Source organism: Apteryx rowi, unplaced genomic scaffold (genome assembly GCF_003343035.1).
Source record: "Apteryx rowi isolate R43461 unplaced genomic scaffold, aptRow1 scaffold_179, whole genome shotgun sequence".
NCBI lineage: Eukaryota > Metazoa > Chordata > Aves > Apterygiformes > Apterygidae > Apteryx > Apteryx rowi.
The window spans coordinates 355,136-380,108 of record NW_020448074.1 but is presented as its reverse complement, the minus strand read 5'-3'; the positions used below and the strand labels follow the sequence as shown (position 1 = coordinate 380,108).

Genomic DNA, 24,973 nt, shown 5'->3' with positions numbered 1-24,973 from the left:
TTAGAATAATGATGTTCTGACTCTGCCCCTCGCAAAATCCTGAGCTCCTACACGCATGTCCCTTTCATCTCTTCTGAGTTAGTGATGAAACTTTTATTCCCCCCTTCTTTCTCTTCTCCTTCTACAACCTTTTAGAATGTATTGACATACTCCTTTCTGCAATACAAAACAGGTCTGGCCATAAGACTTAAAAATCTAAAGTTTCTTCAAATAAAAAAATGGAGTGAAACAATAGGATTTTTCGACTTTTAGATTTCCTTCTCCTTACCATTTCTGTTTGGTCTGTACACTTGCTCATCAAAGCCATGGTAACACAAACAATAAAATAACTTCTAGAATGCTTTTGATTACAGTCTATCTTCTTGACCATAGCTTAGTATCAGCACATATGTGAGCTTCGCTTCTTAGAATCTCCAGATGTTAGAAGTATGTTTCCTGAAACAAAGATTAGCATTATTCATAATAAAAATTTGTTTTATTTATAAATATATATTTTAAAATATATAAAAGCAAAAATTATATAAACATATAAAATAAAATAAAAAATATTAAATTATACTAAATTATTAAATTTCATTGTATTAAATGCAATGAGTGATGTATTACTAATATATAAAAGTGTATTACAATACAAAATGTATTTTATTGATACTATATTTATAAATTATTTATTTAAAATAAGAACTACATAATTAATGTTTTCCAGTGCATATTAATGTTTCCTGTTAAAAGAAGTACAAACTTTGTAGTACTCCACTTTAAGCACGGTTTCTGCATTTTAATGTTATTCAGAAATACACAAAACCTTCACTACAAGATAGCTATTCTTGAATTCTTGAATATTCTTGAATAGCTATCTTGTAGTTATTCAGGAATCATAATGATAAAATCTTTCATGTAAAATAGCTACATTACTTAATCCCAATATTTTTCTTCTTTCAGGGAGTTACACTGCAGGTTATGCCATGTACTACTTTACTTATGATCCTCGGATTGGCAAATTACTTTACCTGGAAGACTTCTATATCATGGAACCATAGCGAGGTAAATATATTTGCTATCGATCTCATTCTTTTAACATTACATGAGTAATTCTTCCTATATGGATAAAAGTCTTTCCTTCCTCACTTCCAAGCCATACCATTCTTAACAAAAGAAATTACCAAGAGAAGCAAATAGAAGCAAATTTCAAAATTTAGATGCATATACAATTGAATATCGAGTATTAATATGTCCTGCATATTACTTTGATGATTTTTTTCAGGAATGTATGTCACAGAAATTTCAAAACTTAACAGGTGAAGTTTTTTTTTCCAGTAGCAGCGAAACATGCAACTCAATCATGAGACAACATACAAAAGTTAAACTTAATTTTCAAAAATAAGTATCTCATCACCTTTTATTTTCAGGTACTTCACAATGATATGGCAAAATAATGTATCACAATCAATTTTACGTAAATAAGAAAGTAATATAAACAATTCAAAATCTCCAGATAACCAATACAATCAACCATAAATAAAAAACATGCAGTAAATTAAAAATATTTCTGTATAATATTGTCATGTGACCTAGTTCTTTAAAAGACACAGAATTCTTCAAAAATATAACTTACATTATATAAAAATTACAGCATACATTCTCACTTCTTTTATAGTACTACTGTACTATGTATTGTATTATTGTAATATGTGTATTATTGTATTATGAAAGAAACTACTGAACTTTTAGGTCAAGCTATAAGTTAAGTGACTATAAAATGCCTCTCAAATGTATCATTAGAAGTGTTTCATAATAAATTAATAAATTCATGTCTTGCAATGCAACTTTTCACATGTACTTATGTTAATTTTTCTATTGTTTAACAGGTTTGGGTATTGGATCTGAAATTTTGAAGACATTAAGCCAGGCACGTATGTTTAAAATGAGGATTCATGAGCATGGCATAATGCACATTTGATTTTGCTTTTTAAAAGATTAATGGAAAGAACACAAGATTGCAATCAATACAACCATTGCATAGTATCTTTACTGCAGATTAATACAGAGATGTGGCTACAAGTTTTCATGTTACTTTTGCTAGTGCAAGACTGTTCCCATCAAGAGGTTTTAAAATTGTTTTTAATCCCAACACCAAATTAACTCCCAACCCCTTCCTCCCCCAACAGATTTCTACCTTCTTCTTAGGAAGAATTTATATAACCCACTGGGCATTCCACAGTCCACTGAGGATTTTCTTTCCTGAAATTCTACTTACTTTCTCCTTTTGTATCATTAAATCACTGCATACATTACAAATCACTCATTTTTATTTAACTAACTCTTCAGGCATTTAGTGTAAGTGCTGCTCACTGGGTATACAGAGTTAAACAGAAGCAGAGCTTTTTTGAAAGAATGCAGCATGGCCTTATCAGCCATTTCCATCTATTCTACTCCAGGAACTGGTGTTGAACATTGCCCTCCTTGATAACAGAGGAAAGGGAACTGGAAGTATAATCAGAAGAGCTAGGAAGGTGGTTAGACTACACAGTGGAACTGTAACTGTTAGCCTACAGTAGGAGAGACGAAGCTTTGATATATGCTGTATTGCCACTTATTTGAGCCTTACAGTTCCCAAGCACTAGAATGTGGACTAGAGCTTAAACTGTCCTTCTTCCTCCTAGTATGTAAACACAGCAGTCTAAAGCAACCTCCTAGTTTTTCTCTGAATACAATGACACAAGAGGACAAGAATTCTTTATAGAGAACTTGGGTCAAGCATATGTTTTCTTCAGTTTTTGACCATATCACAGAATTGTTAGCAAGCACAAAAATTCATCACAGTAGAATACTGTGGTCAGTACTTTATGCTATTACTAATGATGATCTTTGCAGCTTTTTAATTATCAATATTTGTAGAATAGTATCTTTACTACGTTACTTTCCAACAGACAGCACTGGAGACCAACTGTAGCTACATGCAGTTCCTTGTAGTTATCTGGAACAAGCCATCTGTGGAGTATTATATGAGATGTGGAGCTTCAGATCTCTCAACGGAAGAGGGCTGGCATCTTTTTAGATTCAACGAAGAAATGCTTCTCAGAATGGCAGCTGAGTAACGAAGAGTCACAGTCACCATTCCACCATTTGTACAAAATCAGACTAGTAATCTGATTTAATCTGCCTTCCTTTTAGCAAATACAGCCCAAACATCTCTGTAATTATCTGCGTCTTTCTGGGGGTGTTAAGTACCTCTGGAATTATAAGTTTCTCTTATGATTTGTCTCACATAGGTGGACATGAAAAAGACTGACTTCAGTAAAAGTTTATGTTACTAAAGCATTATTATACTGTATCATATTCCAGGTTTTACTGAAAAGTTCCTTCCCACTACTCATATACGCATTTTCTAGGACACAGAAATACCAATTTAGAGATTAGCTACAGTCTTCCTGAAAGGAGAGAATATACCCAACCAGGATGCAAAGTTTTTCATACTTTTTCCCCATTTTCTTTGGCTGCACATAGGGAAATAGTCTCCTCTGGCTGTATTTGTTTCAGTGTTGAAACCCAAGCTCTTAATTTTAGTCCCAGTTTGTCAAACGTGGGGATTTTGAAAGAACTCTTGCATTATGTATTAATCAGTTGATAGAAAAATGAAAAAGTTACCACCAACTGTAGAGAAGAGTAACTACAGAGGAATCACAACTGACTAAAAAAATGAACCTCAAAAGTGACAGAAGATAACCCCATTACTGGAAGAAACCTTTCACATTCTCATATGGTGGCTCACTCCTCTTTTTCACCAATAAGAAATAACACTGCACACGGTGATATTGTTTTAGGAGCTCTATAACTGTATTCCTCACACTCATCCATCGATGTGGGTATGAGCAATAATTTAAAGTTATTTCCTAGAAAATGGTGTCTGAGACTTCTCAATGACCATTTAACCATGAAACATAGTTCTACTGCAGTTTTGCTGTGGGGAGTAATTTCGGACTGAAATACAGCTTAGAGACAGCTTTGTGCAGCATGTCCACTTACAGCATGAACTACTTGCGAAATCAAGGGTTATGACAGGAACTGCTTACATGAAGCATCCAGTTCTAGACCGTTTAACTGTCAGGAGAGCAATGTACCTTTTGCAGGCCAGACACTTTTTTTCTGTACCCTGAAAGGATGTACGAGCACAAATGCCCTAAAAGTATGGGAAGGACCAGTCTAGCCTTTTGCACTGCAGCTAGAGGGCAGGCTTTTAGGGTCCACTCTTGGCCTGGAAAGGGCAAACATGCCATTGCTAACCAAAGTACTTCTTTCCCTGTTGTAGAGGAGTAATTCCTCTGCATTATTCAGGACACAGTGTGAGACTATGTCACCACAATAAACTCCTACAAATTATCTGCATCATCTTACCTTTTTCTGTTGACTTGTGGTAGCACATCACTCAAAGGACATAAGCTAGAATTTAAACAGAATCTAGGAGTAGACCAGAAGGTTTTTTCCCATATAATTTTTTTTTTACCAGAATCTGGCCGAAGGGCTAGATATGGAAATGGATAATATAATTTCTGCCATCCAGTCTTGCACTTGAAAATGATCTTTTCTTCACCATCTTCACCTCCACCCTTATGTCTTCCTGTGTTTCCCTGGAGCTGGCATATGAAGCCCGGCCATCTAATGTTTCCACTCCTCTTTCTCCAATGGAATATAAAATCTGTCTTGCCCAGGAGTTCTGGGAGGTTTGATTTAAAATCCTCTAATTGCTGCCTGAATTGTGACAGTTGCCTAGGCCTTGAGAATTGATTAAAGAAACAAAACACATTTAGTTCTAATTCAGCTGTCTCAAGCAAGTTTAACTAAACTCGAAGTAGAGTTCTTTAAACTTTATTATTTACTTATTCTACCTTCCATTGGACTCTGTATAGCTGCAGCAGTTTGCCTGATATTTGGATTCCAAAATACCAATACTTACAGTCTGTTCCTGAACCATTATATAAGCCTCACTTGTGCTTTTGCTCAGTCATCATTTATGCTTTGTGCACATTCCACTGTGCAATACTTTCTAACAACTTCTACTAGTCCCACAGCGACACTAGGAATACTGTTTGCATGGTACATATATTTCATTAATTGAAAGATAAGACAATTCAACAGGTCAAAGGACAAACTACAAGTACAATGTCCTTCTGCAGTTTGCGTATTAGAAAAACACCGCAGCTGATACAAATGTGATTACCTCTAGACATCAGGCTGATTATCATTGTATACTGATAACTAGGTGACCAGACCTATTCCGAACCCTTAATAAGGGTGTTTTAAAGAGAAATGAAGGATGAACAGAACTAGATTGATATAAAGAGTCATAAAAATTATGTTTGAAAATTTCATCATAGGAAACTTAGCCAATTTCTAATCTTTGTCTTAGAAAAAAGGCAGAATTTCACAGAAATCCGACCAAGATCAATGGGCATTGCATACAAACTTCTGGGAACTGGATGTTCATTGCCTATTACTACTTCTGCATTTTTTTAATATTTGTCTGCACCTTTAACCAATTAAACAGTTCCTACTTTTAACATCCAAACCACAGAAGGTTACCAACTTTCTAAACATAGCTAGGGCACTCTATGTAAATTCAGACAGTACCAGTTTCACAGATTAGATAATTTGCATGTAGTTCTTCAAAGTATTAGAAGTAGTTGAAAACTAAACATCTTTTATAGGCTATGAATTAGTTGTGATATCTGGGCAGAGTGACTTAAGTACTATAACCACACTTTATTCCAGAGCTGAAAGAAAACTGAAACCAGAAGCCTCTGCTACCCCCACTAGTTAGATTCTTACTTTTTATCAGTGAACATCTGAGCAGAAGTATAGAGATATATTTACATTTTCAAACATCCTTTGTGAAGCGACATTTATTAGCAAGCTTGGCACAGACAAACGTCACTGTGAGGACAGTGACAAATCTCCTTTTCTCAGTGTCTCACTAATGACACTGACAATGAGTGAATTCTCACTAATTCTCAGTAGGTAATTACTGTTCATACATAACATATATGTCTGTTAACTCCTTATAAGTAGTGAAAAACAAAGTATTCATTAAACACAGTCACATAAATCAATAGTACAAACTGGGATATAAGAAAATACCTGATTAAATTATACCTCATAGGGTATGTATCACTAGGATTTTTCCTTCCCTTTTCCCCTCCCCCTTATTTTTAATACTTTGCAATGATTTGTAAGCAGGCGTCTTAGCTTCTAGTACTGTACATATCCACATCTTCTGGGCTGGATTGACCATGGTCCATAAGTTCTGGATCAGGTTTAAATTTTGCTGTCTTCACTGCCCCTGTTAGAGAGATTAAAGAAATATAATAATATATATACGTGTATGTGTATATATGTTTGCGTATTTGTGTGTATTTGCATGTATGTATATATGAGCTTTAGAAAAAAGCTTACCAACAGTTCTAAGAATTATCATATTACCACTTATGAACGATCTAAATATGTATGTTCTGGTTAAAGTTGTGTATGAGATACAGGCTGATGAAGGCATGCTGTGATTCTTAGCATACAGCAGGGGATGGAGTGTGGGCCTTCCTCCTACTCTCTATACCTTATTACTACTTCCTGAACATGACAGGGTGATGGAAGAAACATAATTCACAGTGATGCTCTGCCCTGCAGTTGGAAAGGAAGGGAAAGTTTGGGATGTGGAAGAAGCCTTGATTCATTCTTCGCCCACCATTCTCAGAAGCACAGCTGTCTCCCAAATCCAGCAAAACCAGCATCTTCCTTGAAGCTGCTGCACAGCTACTTGCAACCAGATGATAAAAATTCCAAATGAATGCAAAAAAGTTCACCTAGTTTCACTTTATAATTTCCAAAATCCAATGAACTAAGTTTTCTAAAATGCTGTGGCTTTACTCCCATCCCGGATGTCAAGGCACTAAGACTGGCACATTTACGGACATTGTAATTATGGAGGGTTTAAGGGTATATAAAGGTCAGTCTTCTAGAACTGTGCCTCCTAATACTGGTCTGCTTCTTTTTCAGCTACATTAGTTGGTTTAATAATGGATGTTATGCCCTCCTGAAAGTCTTGCCCTGTTTCTACTAGTGAAAACGAACATCTTGGGCAACTCAGATTAATTAAGGACATGGACGTTTACTGGTTGTATTAGGGACATGAACTAATTCTACTTGTGAAAGCAAAGACATAAGATACCTATATACATAAAGCTGTTAATGAGAGTTTGCCCTGAAGCAAGTGTAAAAAGAGATTAAAGTGTTCTACTAACTAGATCAGAAAAAATATAGGTACAAAGCAAAGAAAGATGCAAATGTAATAGTGGTGAAAAGAAAAAGCTTCAGCCAAATATGTTCTGCTTGCTTTCCAGAAAAAAATTCTAGTAAAGGACACAAAGAAAGAGGTAAACAAGCATATTGCTCAATATTTTCCTAAATTGCCCTTAAAAAATTATTACAATATTTTAAAACAAATTCATTTTTCAGTGACAGAAAGTTCTGCTTTAATATATAAATCTACTATTTTTCTTAACAATTGGCCTACCAAAATACTTGTATATTAAATACATTGTTATATTAACTATTTGATTAGCTCAGCCTCTTAAGATGCATCAAGAATGCCACCACACAAAACCTAGCAAAATAACATTAATGTCTACAGTGCATCATTTGTCAATTATATATATATATTTTTACCAATGTCTGAAGATATGATAGAATCAATACAAAGACAGAGGAATGAGCAGTGAGTCAAATCAGCCACTTTCACAAATAAAACCCCTGCTGAAATCCTTAAAACTGTTCTTATGGTCTTTTAACAACAAAAAGGTAATATAACATAGGTATTTAATGAAAGCACTTGATGTTATTTCTTTAGGAATATCATGTAATTTCTACCAGTATGGAAGACAGTCCATACCACAGGGAATGAAAGACAACATTATTTATAACACCAAATATCATATAATAATTTTGATACTGTGACACGGTCCACAGTAAGCAAATTATCATCTCCTTGAAGCCCTGATGTATATATCAAATTATATGCTCTATAATATATTCTCAAGATTAATATGCTAAGACAGTCTGTTCTATTTTGAAGCAAGGGTAACTACAAAATGAAGTCAAATAATTCAGAATTTGTCTTGGATTTGAATGTTGTACCTGAGATTATATTGGGAACTTTTAATTCAGCTAACGAAGGCGCTGGATCTTTAGTATTTGAAGACTCTGCTGGAGAAGATTCTGGTCTGTCAAATGATCTTGACTTCACAGCAGATTCAGGTGATGCATTAGAAATGTCTTTCTTTTTCTTATCTTCTTGTGCAAGCGATTTTGACTCTTGCTGCAGCTGTGAATCAGACAAATCATAAAAACATGCGCATGGGTATATGCTTAATATATTACTGCAAAGTAAAGTTATCTGAAAGCTTGTCTTTTACCAAATTATTTTAAGATCTGACATCATAAGATGACATTCAACTAGTAACATTAAAGACAGCTGCACGCAATGGACACAGCTGGAGAAAATAAAGAGCATCAAAAAACCCACAGTTCAGATATAGTAACTTCAAATTCACTTATAAGGAAGTTTATGTCTTACACAAGACTAACATGTAGATTTTACAGAACACATCCTTATTAAAGTTATCATGATTAACCTTCTCATCTTAGGTTAACACCCTAGCTAACTATTCTTGATTAATGAAAAACAATATATTGTTTTGGGAACAGGCTTCATTCAGAAAAAAAAAAGTTAAGAGAAACTGTCTTTACCACATCAATTCTTGTTTCCCTATCAGTTTTTTGGCATTTATCTGAACCACATTTTCAAAATTCAGAATTCCATTTGTGCTCCTTGGTGAAAATGAAAAGTGAGAACTGCGTAAAAACGAACACCTTAAATACAATCAAAACACTTCTAAATGTTAAGATGACTGAGAAATTTTCATTTTCTTTAAAAACAGCAGAAAATACACTGTACACAAGGCTGAATTTTTCCTTAGGAAGTAGTGCCTTTGTCAAGGGTTTTCAAAGTTTCCACTGGGGGGAAAAAAAAAAATCTTCCAGGTTGCAGAAAAAACAATTTAATTCTGGGATGTACTAACTCGAGTTCCATATGTAATTTACAGGAGGTAAATATTCCTCTCTACTTTGTGCTGGCAAGGCTTCAGCTCCTGTAATATGTCCAATTTTGAGCACTTTATTTAAAAAAGAGAGAGGGGTAAACTAGGTAAAGCCCAGAGCAGGACATGAATTATTTATGAGCTAGAAAGCTTGCTCTATAAGAAAAGTTTATTTGAGAGAGAAGATCATGTCAAAAACCATGATAATTTTTCCATATGTAAGAGGTCATTATGAAGAGGTCACCGATCACTTGTTTACTATGGCTGCATGAGGACAGGACAAGAAAAAAAATCAGTTTAATCTGAGACAAAGACAATTTATATCAATGGGTAAGAAAAACAGACTACCTGAACAGGCTACCTGAAAGGGTTATGAAATTTCCTTCACTGTATGTTTAAGAAAAAGGTAGTCATGTATCTACTGTATTTTTGTACATCTTCTTTATCTTAAATTCAGTGGTCGGCTTAGGACCAGAGCTTGAATCAGAATGCATTATCTTTTGACAAGCTCGAAAATGAGCTACCAGGGAAACTCAGTCTTCTCATGTTCATCTTGTGTGTATTGAGGGAGTACATAAGGAATCCCAGAGTCTATCAGTCTGAAAGGTATAACGAATATTAAATTGATTAAACATTAGCAAACATTTACATAAACACTGTAGCTATAAAAATATCAGAGGGTTTTTGTGCCTCATTTAACACACATTAGTAATCTTAAACAGCATCGGCAAAGTGGTACTTTGCATTTATTTTTTTTCTCCCTTTGAACTTATGAGTTACTGGTCATTACTTCAGCAAGCCTACCTTTGTGATATCTTCCTTTTTCACCCACAGTGATCGTACTGCTTCATATGTTTGATGGCTTGCAGAAAACACCCTTTTCCCTGTTACCTATTTTTTTAAACATGTAATTTTAACAAAAGCTTAACAAACACTAAGATTCATAGACCATTCAAATGAAATACATTTTGTTCGGACTAGAATATGCTTGATCCTATAGTCAGTAGGACACGTTTCAATCATCTACATTTAAGATGTAGGGCAACTCATATTTCTCCTACACCAAAAAAATCTTAAGTTATAAATAATATTTAAACTGTTATTAGAAAACTAAAGGTAGCAGTCACACACTACATCCACCTACTTAAAATGAAATCAAAACCTGATCAGGGAAGAGTGTTTGTCAATGTTAGCACAATAGGCTGGATGAGCAATGGTGTTTTAAAGGAATCCAAGCTTGTCTCACTATGAACCAATGGCTTTAGAAACGCTCAAATCCTTCAGTCTTTTCATAGTTTTAGAAGATTATTTTTATAATATTGCAGTAACTGTGGAGTACCTTTACTGATGCTCTACAGAAGCAGAGTACTTCAGGGCTCCAACCACAAAAACTGCAAGAGTTCACATATAATGTAAGTAGATGGGAAATGGGGATTTGGCCTCCTGAGTTAGGTCATAGCATCCTGGGTGGTATTCCCATTCATTTGTGTGTATTCCAACCCTGAAATTTAATTCTTACGAAAATGAGCCAAGGAAGTCCCACTGCCTTTTGAGAAACTGTAATCTTCATTGATTTGCACATCAGAAAAAACACTTCAGGGCAGTAATATAAGGCTGCTCAAAGATTTTAACCACACTATAGGTCTTTGCATTATCTTCTCAAGTACTTTGGAAATGTAAGCAAACAGATTAAAATTAGTAAAAACCACCACTGATTTATCATGATGTCAAGTTAGAGATTCAGTATTAGTTTTGCTTTTCAATAAGATTTTATGACAATGTTTCATAAAGCTTTCTGTCCAGACTTAAGTCTGATCATTTAACTAAATTGTTGATTAAATCCTAGAACTAAACAGAACTATTGGAACTAAATTTTCCTACCTCAAGAACTTCACAAAGAAGTGCAGTTCAGAAATACAAATACAAAGTCTGCCAAGAAACTAAGAAGAATTCTTATGAAGCAATAGGTGCTTTTTAAATAGGAAATACCAGTAAACTGACAGAAGAGGTATCAAGACTTTATATTCTGCTTTTCAATTCACTTTTTGTATAGAACACTGTTGTGTGCAAACAATTCTTACATGCAGAAAATTAAATATGGCACAGCTTTTCTGTGTAACCAGCCAAGACACATTCTAACCAGGTAGACAAGAAGACAGTAACTGGAAAACAGAGAATTCTAATAAAACCCACAATTATATAGTTTCTCAAATACCTATCAAAAATAAAAAAAACCTGAATTTATTTCAGCAAGATAATGATATCACCTGTATTTAGTTCTTAGAGAAATGAGGATTTAAAACTGAGATGCTGCACAACTGTGTTTTAAAATTCAGCCATTTTATTCACTGTTGATACTTATGCAATTAACATCTGTGATGCATTATATGAATTAATGAAAATCCATTTGAATTCCAACTCCCAGTCCCTAGACAGTTAAGTCAAGTGAAACTGGAATCCTGTGACTAAAATCACTGTTAATTCAATATTAAAATACAAGTAAACTTACCTTAGCAATTACTACTGACTGAGCTGGGTAACAAACTGAAATTCCTAAAGTAGTAAGTCCCAATGGATAAGAAATTTTCTTAAATCTAGAACCTGTATAAAACCAAATGTTATAAATAATTAGATGCTAATGAAATGTAAAACTATGCAGTTGTATACATGCAATTGTTTAACCCCTGATAATTGTTTGCATCAAACTCCTCAGTATGGCTGGAATAAAGAAGACAATATGATTACTGTCTAGTAAACTGCAACAGTGAGGTATGCAGGAAACGCTGATAGTCTGAAGGCTGGTTTCTTGATTCAGAAATAATCTCAATCAACTTTTCCAATATTGTGAAAAATGAGAAGAATGTCAATGTAATTGTGGAGCTGCTGTGGTTCTTCAGTAGCTCCACGTGAACTCTCTTTAGGACACAGACTCCTGAATTTGGAGCAGCCAGAAGCCTGGAAACTGGGACCCTGTGTTCAAACATGAGACCAGCTGGGCCAGCCTCAAGTTCCTGTTTGTCAACAAGAAGATTTTAAAGCCTGAATCTTTTTTTTTTTTTTTCCTTCACTGTTCACCAAAAATACAGTATGGATACAGTAAGAATTCTTTTACTAATCTGCCAAAATTTTGATACACACCTTTTATTTTGTGAAATATTCAGCCACACACACACTCAGGTAATACAGACAAACATTTTCTGAACATTGTTTTCTAGCAGCATCATTTCTTTAGTATTTATCCTGAAAAGAGAAGAGGCTATATCTGTATGAATTACCCTTTTGGCTTCAATACTGCTGAAATCATTCCCTCCAATGTTCTCTTGTATCTGCTATCCAAATGTCAACATTCCTTACATTCCCTTCTCTAAATTCCCTTAGTTTTCACTATACTCAACAATTTTAAATATTAATTTGTCTCTAAATTCCTCCCATACACACATTGTTTTTGAAAACCAATAATGAACAAACTCAAATAAAGTGTCCTACCTTGCAATTCTGTTGATTCCACCATTAACAACAACTACATAATCATGCTCTGACTATTTGGTCTTAGCCAGCTTTTAAGTCACAACAGTATTTTGCCTCTCAGTTATGGTGACTTATGCTTCCTTAACAACTCCTTAGGATCATAAGGTATTTCCCTGTATTTCAGAAAAATCTTTAGTTCATTAAACTTTCTACATGCTACATATTAAACAATCTTTGAAAACAAGCAGAAAATCCCTACCTTTTCTTGACAGCACTACGCCAGCCAGGCCTGATATTGTAATTACTCCAACTTTGGGAAGAAATTCTGGTGGTGGATTCTTGAGGTAAACATAAGCATCTTAGAACAATAATGATAAAAAAAGTATCATAACAATTCAATATGAATCTTTTCTTCTTATTTACCACTTCAGAAATAAAGATGGAAGTAAAATTGTACACATCCAAAGTAAAACACAGTCGAGGATTGGGGTTTTTGTTAATGATTGAAGATGCCTTATTTTCCAGGCACATACTCTGAAGTGTTTTAGACAAGACCAGAATTCTAATCAAAACTCCTCAAAACATATCAGCAAACAATGTTAAGAATTTTTCTCTTTAGATACTTCCTGTTTTGTAAAATGTTAGTATTAAGACTTAATAATGGGAAAGGAAAACATATTACATTTTTATTTTACTGTAAGTTATTACAGACAGATAACATATTTTGGAATCTCTCAATTTACTATTTTAAAGGAAAATTACTTTTATCTGTAATTTCTGATAATGAACTTGAATGCAAATACTATTTGTAGTCTGTGCTAGAATTAAAGTTATTTTTATAATTAAGAAAGGTTGTGGAGTTTCCAGCCTTGGAGTTGTTCAAAACCTGACTGGACATAGCCCTCATCAACCTTCTCTAGCTGACCCTGCTTTGAGCAGTGGGGTTGGACTAATGATCTTTAAAGGATCTTTCCAACCTCAATGATTCTGGGGTTCTAGAATTCTAAGAACAAAATGAACTGTAAGTTAAAACTATGAGAAGACTTAAGTATTTCTGTGTCACGTATATACTCAACAGTTTACACGTTATAGTAAGAGTTAGCACTGCCTACATGCTACCTATTTAATGAGCATTGCCTTCCTCAAAGTTGAGAAAATATTCTGCAGAATGCAAGGCAATGGAAGCGTAAGAAACATTCTCTATGCCTTCTCTCATCAGCATCACAGTAAAATCTAACACTTCAATTGTACATACAATATTCTAAACCTACAAAAAATATATATTACAAGATCACAAAACACCTAAGACTAAAATCAAAGGAATAAGAAATACTACTTAATTAGTTATTTCTCTCATTTGAGAAAGCCCCCTGCCCAAGTACAATTTGCTGTTTTCTGGTTTCAACCAGCTAAGTTGCAAGGACAAAAAACAGAAAGTAGTCAGTTAAGAAATAAGCAACTTGCCTACCTTTTCCAAACTGAATTGAATCCATTATTCCATTTTTAACAAAGACAAAAGCATCCTATAAAAAAAAAATTTTAAATGAATGCAAATATTTTGCAAAAGTAGATGTTTTCAGTACAAAAATATCCTGTTGGTACATGTGGTTTAGCACAATAAGACAAATAAATAATTACTTAACTTCACAAGAAACAGATCCATGAACTTCTACAGTGGCTGCGCAGAGACCTTTTCTGTCTACCACATTTATATTTTTAAACTTCCACCCATACATAATTAAACATTTCCTATTTAATATAATGAGAGTTTTTTCAAAATTAATTTCTTGGGAACAAAAGTGTTGGGCGGGAAAATCAGTAACAAAATATAATCTCCGCTTCCCTAGAGAGATTTACCCAGTAAAACAGGCCTCATTTTTCTGTTTGTAAAAATGATACACCAATTTCCCTAAAGATCTTTGATAGGTAATACTGATTTTGTCTGAGATGTGTGCTCAACTACCTTGCATTACTCCTTTCAAATTGGTCAAAATATTTAGGTACAAACTTTTCTTGATTTAGGAAAAAAAAATTCTAGCACCCGATTATAAGCATCATTGTTCTAAGACTGCTGAACAAATCACGTAAGCACTCATTCTTTAGGAGATCAATTAAAAAAAAAAGACAATTTCATCTTGAGTTATTTCATTGAATTTGTTTCCAGTAACACTGAATTTATACCACCAGGGGTCACTGCTAGTCAATCTCCAAAACACTGATTTACTCCTCGATGTTTATGGGCATAGAAAAGTTTGATGCATATTTGTAACTGAATTATTTTAAATTATAAACTACTATACTAGTCACTGACAAAGTTTTCACAGACCAATGGAATCAGAATTTACAGAAAAAACAGGAACGCTTTTTTTTCTTTATTTTCAAAATAATCAAGTCCATTTGTTTCTAAGAAGAAAATACAAACATAAAATTTCATATAACTAAAAGCAGTCACACTAAAAAGCTGCTTTAGGTGATGTGAAAATTGAGAAGCAGATGTTCTTCCTGAAGACTTAAGAGATGGCACTGGAGGTCCTATGACAAGCTCTTACCTCTCCCACCAGTGCTACTAGAACAGGAATTCTATGAGCAGAAAGTTAAAGAGATGGCAGAGATGAGAGTGGTAGGAACTGCTTTGATCTTGTCGGACAAATGATTTCAGCTACTGGGGAGGTCTTGGCTTTGAGCAGTTAAGACACCATGATGACAGGTATCACATTTTCTTCTATGCCTAGAATATTCAATAACAGAGTCACGAGGTATTTTTGACAACTAATTAATGATAGACTGCTCTGTCAGTTATATTGGGGTACTCTCAGCTTGTGTTTCCTGAAGTATCTAAATCAGATATCTAACCTGCCCATGGGAGGCAGCTATCTCTCTGCTGATAGCACCTGGAACTTCACTCTCCTAACTATGGGCAGCCTTTGTTTCTAAAGATAAACCTAAAGTAAGCAGTGAATGCATACACTCTTGCACTTCAAGTACACTGGCAATGTAGTTCCTTCCACTATTGATTATTAAATTGTTTGAGTCGGACACAAAATCAGAAAGTTAGACAAAAAACAAAAGAAATCAAGTAGGAATGCTGCCTCCTGGAGTACTAAAATATAGGGGAAAAAATCAGTATGACTACACATAAAACATTGCTCTAGTTACTTCATGAATTTAACAATTAAGGTATTGTGTTTTGTTAATTTATTATTTCTTGCTATCTAGGTCGCTACTTGTAGTAGTATCAGGCACAAAACAACTATCCAATACTTGGTTTATAAGTCAGCATTCAATAGAAAACCACACAAATACTAAAACTTTTCTGTGCCAAGGAAGTAGAAATACTGTGGAAAGAAGCTATGTCACATGCAAAAACTACTAGCATGCAGGCATCCTGAGATGCCGTAAAGAGACAAAATTCTCTACAAAGCATACAGATGGAGCTTGCAGCAACTAGTTGATCCAGTAAAACCATTAAGATGATTCTGTGAACAAGCTACTTATTTTCGATTTGTACACCTCCTTCAGACCACCCATACTGACACATACACCATACACCCAACCACTGATCACTCCCTATTTACACCCATAAAATTTAAAGGCCATCTTTACTTTTTTCCTTTTGTATGATTGAATTTCCTTCCTTTTTCATTAATTTTGCACTGGTAACATTTAGCATAGGGACAGTCTGCAAAAACATGAACTCCTCAAGCACTCTATTTTACTAATGACAATACAAAAGATACAATAGACTTCTAATGCTCAAGTCTTCAGACAAATGAAAGAAAGTAAGTTTTAAGTTCCTTGAAATTTCAACAGATCCAAAGCACATTGTAGAAAATTGTCAAAAACAACTAACAGCAGATGACAGAAACAAACCAATATTATACATAACTCTTGCTTATAAATCCAGATCATGGCTACTTAATTCCTAAATTGACAAACCCTCTTCCTATGCAAACAACTATAGGTATGTCACTCTCTTTACTTCAAAAAGATGAACTGCATTGCACATCTTTAGGACTGAAATTATTTGCATTAGTCTTAAATGACATTTGTGCTCTTTTGAGACACTAATTTTTAAGAAGTAGTTCTATTATACCTGTCACAGGCTAAAGATATAAAGCAACACAAAGTTTCAGGGAGACAAAAAACATGTTACTGGACCAAAGATAGTTAGAAAAGTAAGTTTCTCTGAAAAACATTTGCTTCTGTCAACTGTATCAGCTAATCTGAAAAAAAATTACCTTTTGTGCAAATTTGCCTAATACAGAATTAAATGTATGTATCTGTAATGCATATCACTACTCGGTGACTAGTTTTATTGCATAAAATATGGAATAAGTGACCCAGCCAAGGTGTATACTAGCATTCATTTTGTCAGCTGTCCCTAGTATCCATTAATTTACTTCAAAAAAGCAACAAATAAGGGTAGCCAACCTGAGAATCTTAGGCAGTTCAAATACATACTTCTTCACAAGCAGTAGAGTTCTGCGAGCAAGAAGTTACTAGGTAACTGGCTGTTAGAAGTTAACCAACATATTTCTGAAGCTGACACTGCTGGGTTAGCCTAGTTCCAGTTTAACATTGAGCGACAGGGATGTATTTGATCTCCCTGCTTTTTGATTTGGACAACAGGGAGAATACATAGGTTCTCTGGTCTCAAAACAGTAGAGAAAAGTGAGGGAAAAGGGTTTATTTTTGCATCTTAACTTCCAGGTCTATGATGATACAAGGAATTGCAAAAAGAACAGGGTGAAATACACAGTATTTTAATGTTTTAGACTAACGCTGTAATGAATTGCAGGAAACTTTAGAGGCAGGTATTTCTTACCTTGCACCATCCAATATAGCGGCTGGTTGTCTTTCTTACCGAAGAAAATCCCTTCTGCAAACGGCCAGGTTGTTCTTCAATGTATTTAGATTTCAGAGGTGGTGAACAATAAATTGGAAGCTGAAAAGAAAAGCCTAACTTTACTGCAGGAAGACAGTTTTGGATACTGATTAATATTTACACTGAATAGTGTTTTTCAAGACATTGAATCCTTATTCTTCCTGCTAGAGCAAATAAAGCCTCCATATCCTATCATGCTCTTTTATATGTAGAAACTTACTTTACAAAGTATGACTACAGCTTAACTCTTTAGAAGGAAAATAGGAAGTATTACATAGGTCCTAAGAAGTAGCATTACAAAGTATGATAAAAATGTATTTTGTATCAGAAAAAGCACGAGCAAAAACAGTTGGAAGAAACATATAATATATTACTTTACTAGAAATTATACAATAGAAAGAATACTATTATCAGCAAGTATTATACTCTTTTACATTATCTGGCTTAAGTCTGGAAATTTTTAATGAGATAAAACTTCACTAACTTACTACAGTTACTCTCTTTATGCTTTGCCTATCTGTGCTGTACTGGACAATTATTTAGAAGGTAATTTGTATTATCACATACTACTTGGATATATTTTTTATTTACTGAGGAATATAATTCAATGGAAAGATACGCTATTCTGTAGATTTCCAATATTCTTTTAAAAATAGACAAGCAGTAAGAATCTTACCTGATTCGGTTTCATCAGCTGGGCTTTTGATTCCTTTTCTGTTGCTGCATATACAGTAATAGATGCACATGGCAGACCAGAAGAAACAGCTGCCAGCTTTGCCGTCTGGGTCAGAGAGATGAAAATAAGGAGTCTTAATACAGAAGTAACAATTTAATTCCAGTAAAATTCAGATTTTACTGTTGTGTTATGTACATTTAAAGTCATTTATAGCAGTACACCTTTTAGAATCCTCTTCTGTCATACACAAATATTTTCTCAAAAAACAATTACAAAGAAAAAGCTAGGGATCACTGAGAACAATTATGTCTAAAATACCAGGAAGAATTTTGTGTTCAAAGCCACGTTGATGCTTCCATCATCCTTTTAAATAAGTTCTAATCTGTTCAACATACAGGCTTATCCAAGTCAATGAATGACTTTTTTGTTTCAGCAATAACACCTCACTTTAATTTGCAAGAATCCCCCATGCCATCAGCCAAAATGTCACCTTCTTTCCAATTCAGAGAACACTTCAACTACTGTTTGGAATAACATGTCAGCAGTAAGTCAAATTACATAGCAAGAACTGGAATTAAGAATCACCTGCTTAACATTTCAAATGATGTAAGTTACAATGTAAATTACTATGTAAAAATGTGAGTTTGCCTACTTAGAACATTAATTTGGAAAAAAACCCACATTATATTACACCAAGTTTAAATTCAAATACAGTTAAATATGAAAATATTTCTACAGTATGCCTTAAGATTCCAATCAGCATTGGCATTTAGCATGTTGGCATACAGCACATAAAGAAACTGCCCACAATGTGTTAAAGTGTCTGTAACTTAGGTTATGATTTCTTCCATATCAGTAAAGATGTTTCTGCTCTTCACCAGAAGCATTTTTGAAACTTCAAAAATGTGAAAACAAATATGAAAAGTGTTCCCAGCATCTACATAGAGAAAATGGTGGCAGAATGTCAAAAAAATTGAACAGGAGGGAAATAAACTCGATTTGGGCAAATATTTTAATTCCTAGCTAAAACTGCATTATATCCTCATTGTTTTCTCAGCTTTCAATTGAAAATACCTTTCAAAGGAGTGGGATTTGCTCCATAGCACTTAATTGCAATAATGAAAACAGGTATAAGGTTTCACACAATGAATATAGAGAAACACAAAAGCACCACCTTGAATTAGCTGAGGTTCATCAGAAAATCAATCACATGCAAGCTAAACTGCTCACAACAACAAAACATTATTATAATGCATATATATATATACATCAAAAACTATATAACACGTATACTCTCTCTCTATAATATTCAGCCATGCTGATGTCATGCATATTGACTAGAATTGTGAAATATTTCTCATTCTATCCATTTAGTCACATGCTGACAAAAAGTATGACGTTCCAGTTTGATTTATAAGAGTTGCAGCCCTGATGATCGAACACAATTACTACAACTTAGTTTACAACTGCTCTCCTGAGGAGCACTTTGTCATTCTTCCTTCGTACAAGTGTCTAATATGACCACCACAGCAGAAAAAAATCACCAGGAGGCTCTGTTGACACAGCTGTGCCGCAGCACAGCAGCAGAGGCCCTCCTAGCACTGCAAAGCCCCAGGAAAATAGGTTTAAAAAAAAAAGCAATAATCAAAATATGAACCAATTAACATATTAATAACTGTCTTTATGATAATACTGTTTAAAGCAAAATGCTACAGTCCGGGCTACAGAAGATGATATGTTAAGGGACTAGCATCCTCAAAAGAAATTCTGTATTTTAGACATTATTAAAGAAAACTATGATTACGCATTATTAGACATTATTAAAGAAAACTATCTAAAACATATCATAATTCTATCATCCTATTTCAGTGCAAGATGCTATGAAGACAACATACCAATTTTCAGTAGTTACAAGAAGTAAAACAAAATTTAAAAGTAAGAAGGCATAAGGAAGTTACATTTTTCACTTAGCACATTTGATTAATTTGTTTCAGAAAGTCAAAACAGTGTTTACTGTGCTAAATATAAAAAAGCTGTACTGCAAGCAGAGCAATTCCTGATTGACACTAATTGCCTTACTTTTGGATGCCTGAAGACAAATGCACAAATGTTTAAAAATCCTAGTGAACAGCTGCTACTATCTAAAACTTGTGCCGCCACAGTTGTTCCTAATAAGGTTTCACTGTTTTCTATTGAAATCCCAAAGAACTATGGCTACATCTTTTAATAGCAGAACTAGAGTAAGACCAGTCAAAATATAATAATAAAGCTGTCAAATGTACCTGGATAATTCTGGCTTTAAGTCTTTGCATTTTAAACAATCCACTTCAAAGTGGTAGAAACTTTTCAAAGATCAAAAATACAGACTCTATTTAAAAAAAAAAAAGTTAGAAAGTTACATGACTACAAAGAATTCAGTATCTTTAACTCAAAAGATGCAGAATATAAACTAAAGCATAATAAAAACATGAATGTCCTGGAAATTTGCATGAATGAATAAGTGTTGTTTCTCACTGAAGCTTTGCAAATTCTGTATACTTGCTTCAAGAATTGGTGCATAAAGAAGGAAATCTACCCTGAAGGCAGGAACAAATCTCATGAAGAAAAAAGGTAAAGAATCAAAGGAATAGGCTACATGCAAAAATCAGATAAATCTCTATCTCTATTTATATATAGATATCTATATATTCATATAGATATATATATAGAGAGATGGATATAAAACCTGATCTATCACAAAACCAGAATCTACTAGCAAGATGAAAATACAATTACAATTTTAGCAACTACTGCATGCCATATTTTCAGTGGAGAGCTGTTCTTAAAGAAATTCTGCGAAATAACAGCCACAGCTTTAGCTTTCTATTACCACTTACATGTCTTGAGTTAGAAGAGAAAGCTGTCTCTGAACCTTTTCTGCTATTTTCCCAGAAGTGCCATAAGAGCATGCAGCAGATAAGCGTCCAAGATCACTGACGAGTAGGGTGTTAAGAGGACTTAAAAGTAATTCAAAAGGAGAACGTTTTTAATAGGACAAACTTTAACAAAAACAAAACACCAAAATATGAGTTGGTAACATTCATGATCTAGAAAGAAATGACCGGTGAGATTAATCACAGGAGAAATACAGAAAACTGTGAATACAAATGATTCTGTAATGACAGAAAGGAAATAACAGCACCATAAGCATATCAAAGAGCACTGCTATCTGCTATAGTCACAAATTACCCCAAATTAGTTACTTGAAGGTTTATGGATTAAAAACTAATTGACTTGCTGAAAGGCACCAGGTAGAAGCAAACAAATCTTGCTGAAGATGACAAACTTAAAAATCCATCTAAGATGTGCTGAAAGAAAAACTGCTATCCCATATGGCTTCAGCCTACAGAACATCTGTCAAACATTTCATGCAACTAACATCAAAACATCCTAACACTTATTAAAAACAACAGTTTTATCACAAGCCCTGTATGAAACGTGGAATAACTCAACACTAGATTTAATTCCAACAATTACTAATCAAAAAATTAGCAATTGCCTAAATATTAGCAATTGGCATTGGTTATACTGCTTTTAACAGAGGCGATTATTTAACATTAAAAGTCGCTAGTATCATAGCTGACTGAGAACTTGTGACAAATTTTTAATAAAAACCAATCAATATCAATGTGATAGAATTATTTAGAATAATTTTGATTGAAAGGGGCCTCCAGAGGTCCTCTAGTCCAATCCCCTGCTCGAGGAAGATTAGATCAGTTTGCTCGGGGCTTCATCCAGTCAAGTCTTGAACAACTCGAAGAATGGGCACTCCGCAAGATCTCTGGGTAACCTGTTCCAGTATTTGACCACCTTCAGGGTAAATCCCCCCCCCCCACAATATCTAATCAGAATTTCCAATTGTACCACTTATTAAAGAAATTAGAAGCGTCAGGTGACTTTACATGCAAGCAGGTGTAAAAACACATAAGGACACACTTTTTCATATAGTATATAATTAAACTTGTTCTAATTACAAAAAGTATTTTGAATACCAAATTTTGAAAAATTCAAAAAGCAATAAAGCAAATTCAGAGATGACTGTATCAGGGCTGGGGTTTTTTTTGTCTAGTTTTAACTCTTAGATAGCAGATTTTATTATGACTTTGTTCACAAGTTTAATGCAAGCCCCATAGTCAGATACTCCTTATACATCAAAGTATATGAAACCATCCAACTGTCATTGAAACAATTTTTTTTTTACATATTGAATGATTCAAGCTCTTTAAACTTGTCTAGCTTCCTTTCAGTTTTGCAGACTTTTTTCACAGACTATTTTTGCATACTTTTTGTTTTGTAGGCAGTGTTGTAGAAGCTGTACTACAATAACGTTAATATGAGATTCCTTCCTTGTTTCTGCCTCATGATCATCTTGTGTATTACATGAGCTCCTTTAATCTAGTATGACAAAACTAATATTGGGGCCTAGAAGTCATCATAAGTAAGTCCTGCTCTGAGTCTTTGCTTTTCAAGGAAGCCTCTCAAACTGTAGGTAGCTTACATTCTGTGTTTCCATGTGCGCTTCATGCATTTAGCAGTATTCAATGTACTCCTTCTAGACTGTGACAATTTTAATTGAGCAATTAAATGTAATTCTCTGCTAGTTATTTACTGTTTTACCAGTCTGTGCTACTGCATCAGATATGGTTTCACAACATATTTTAAATAAAATACGGCTTGCTGCCACCAAAAGGAGTAGCACCACTCTCCTCTGCTCCCTCCCTACCTCAGTGTTAGCTAGTGTCATCCATCTCTGCAGCAATCTGGTTTAAGCAGTTAAATTAGCAGAAAACCATACCTTTGAAAAAAGCCATCGGGAGAGACAAAAACAGAGCTGACAACTCTGGGTCAAACCAGGAATTCTCTTTTGGTTGCAGCTAGATATTAAATGAATTAGCTTATTAACTGAAACTCTAACCTCATTCAGATCATCTAAGTTCAAACAAGAGCTTTGTTTCTCTATAGAATTTAATTAAAAATAGTTAAAACTTTGTAAAGGACTGACACTGTTCAACAATATTTTATGGAAGTGTTCATCAGTAACATACACATGTAATTCCAGGTATATACTACCTTGCTTATCACTATTGCTTTCTGTAAATAAAGGTTTACTACTTGCAATGTACTTGAGACACTGGTACCTCAACGAACTGCAACATTAATGTTTTGAGGACTGTTAGCAGCTTCTAGGCTGCTGAATCCAACATTTTAATTTGGATATGCACTTATTTATATGTCTCTAATGATAACCACAGAAAAAAAGACATACAGGTGGAACAGCTGCAGTTCTACTGCAGCTCAGTTTACTGAGACTTTAAGGATTTATTTTTAATCTTTGCCTAATAATTAACCATAACCCATGCTGAGGGAAAAATCAACAAGAATAAAAAAACTATATAGCTTTTCATAGTAAATAATAAACAATACACAGAAAATTATGTCATTTGACCAAAGATACTTAATCATTCAAATTTATGTACTAAACTACATTACCTCAAGATCATCTAAATACACTGTCAAGCCAAATACAGCTTCTTTTTTCACTTACGTGTCTCAGCCTAAGATAAGAGGGGTCGCTTTCATAACCTTGACTACCCTTGTTTGCATGATCTTTTTCTTTGCAGGTATATACACATCTCAATTGCTTTGCAAAAGAGAACTCATGTGCAAGCAATCTATTCATCAGAAATAGATGAAAACCTGTTTGAATATTTGAGAGAAAGCCTAAGATCTTTGCAGGCATATTTTACCCTGTTTAAACACAGTATATTATGTACAGGTATTTTAGACATTTGTGGCCCTGTTAGCTTGTAATGGCATGATTTTAACATCCTTGTTTTAGTGATGTATAACATTACTGTGTTTTATGATCCTACTACTAAACAAGTATCTTAATAATATTCCACCTCTCAAATAAGGGGTTTAAAGCATTTCAGAAGGCTGTAAGTAGGTGGAGGACAACCAGAAGAGCAATACCTTTTACTCCCTGCTCTACAAATTAACCACGCGCAGGAACCAGGTCTTTCTACCACAAGTCCAACATGGAGAGAAGTGGTACTGAGACCTCCTACTTTCCTACTCCTCTGTCATCTAAGCCCTCAGTTACAGGCAGAAGGGATGTTCCCAATCAAATTAGTTATAGCTCTCTAATCCCACCCATGCTGGAGTAAGGCAGCTGTGCAGACACCTCCAACGCAGTACTGGGAGAAGCTGTGCAGAGGGAGCAGCACACTGGGCACTAACATCACTGCAGCGTGACACTGGGTGCAGCGACCCTACCAGCCTTCCCTCCGACCGGGCCGTGCGCTCCCCGAGCGGAGCGGCCGCCGCGCCCGGGCCACGGGCGCCGGCCCGGCAAGTTTACTGTGTGGCTCGGCGGCGGAGGCGGCCCCACCGGCAGAGAGGCCGAGTCTAGCAGCTCCTTCGTCTTTCCCAGAAGAAAGCCGCAGCGGCTCGGGGAGGCGAGGAGCGCGGGCCCGGCGTCGCGGGGAGGCGAGCGTGCGGCGCAGGCCGGGCAGGACCTGTGGGGAGGGCGCTTCTCGCAGCTGCCGAGCGGTGGAGAAGCCGCGCGGGGCGGCCCCAGGCTTGCCCCGAGCCCTGCGGTGTCTCCGGGCGGAGGGAGGGAGGCCGGGCCGAGAGGGCCGCCGCAGCACTTTCCTCCCTCCTCCCCGCGCTCCCTCCGGCCGGGCGGCACACTCACCTTGGCCGCCATTTTAGCGACGGCGCCGCGCGCGGGCGCGTACGGCGAGCGGGAAGGGCCGC

At 35.2% G+C, this 24,973-nt stretch overlaps 2 protein-coding genes across 7 annotated transcripts; one reads left to right on the top strand and one right to left on the bottom strand.

The window, feature by feature from the left end:
- Positions 1 to 902: 902 nt before the first annotated feature.
- On the top strand, positions 903 to 3,125 carry LOC112963836 (diamine acetyltransferase 1-like; the record flags this gene model as incomplete). Its single annotated transcript, XM_026061269.1, is given in 3 exon segments — positions 903 to 1,044; positions 1,869 to 1,909; positions 2,931 to 3,125. Coding segments are annotated over 3 exon segments (351 nt in total), but the record flags the coding sequence as incomplete, so codon positions are not given.
- APOOL (apolipoprotein O like) lies at positions 1,362 to 24,973 on the bottom strand. Of its 6 annotated transcripts, none has more exons than XM_026061254.1 (10): positions 24,912 to 24,973; positions 21,052 to 21,171; positions 18,176 to 18,280; positions 17,440 to 17,559; positions 14,083 to 14,137; positions 12,874 to 12,972; positions 11,656 to 11,747; positions 9,951 to 10,037; positions 8,185 to 8,371; positions 1,362 to 6,337 (listed from the first exon to the last, which is right to left on the bottom strand). In XM_026061254.1, exons 2-10 carry the CDS (start codon positions 21,121 to 21,123, stop codon positions 6,240 to 6,242), a joined length of 915 nt encoding a protein of 304 aa, XP_025917039.1. In that variant the 5' UTR covers positions 21,124 to 21,171; positions 24,912 to 24,973; the 3' UTR covers positions 1,362 to 6,239. The 6 variants fall into 6 exon arrangements, with proteins under 6 accessions (XP_025917039.1, XP_025917041.1, XP_025917043.1 ...); XM_026061256.1 differs by lacking the exon at positions 24,912 to 24,973 and adding an exon at positions 23,010 to 24,498; XM_026061258.1 differs by lacking the exon at positions 24,912 to 24,973 and adding an exon at positions 20,458 to 20,543 and having other exon boundaries at positions 21,052 to 22,017.

Bases quoted from the DNA above. Each gene is read 5' to 3' on its own strand.
- APOOL (XM_026061254.1), bottom strand. From the start codon at position 21,123: ATGCTCTTATGGCACTTCTGGGAAAATAGCAGAAAAGGTTCAGAGACA. The intron at 17,560-18,175 runs GTAAGATTCTTA...TTTTCTTTTCAG, and splicing joins AGCTGATGAAACCGAATCAG to CTTCCAATTTATTGTTCACC. The intron at 8,372-9,950 runs GTAGGCTTGCTG...TCTGATTCACAG, and splicing joins AAAAGGAAGATATCACAAAG to CTGCAGCAAGAGTCAAAATC.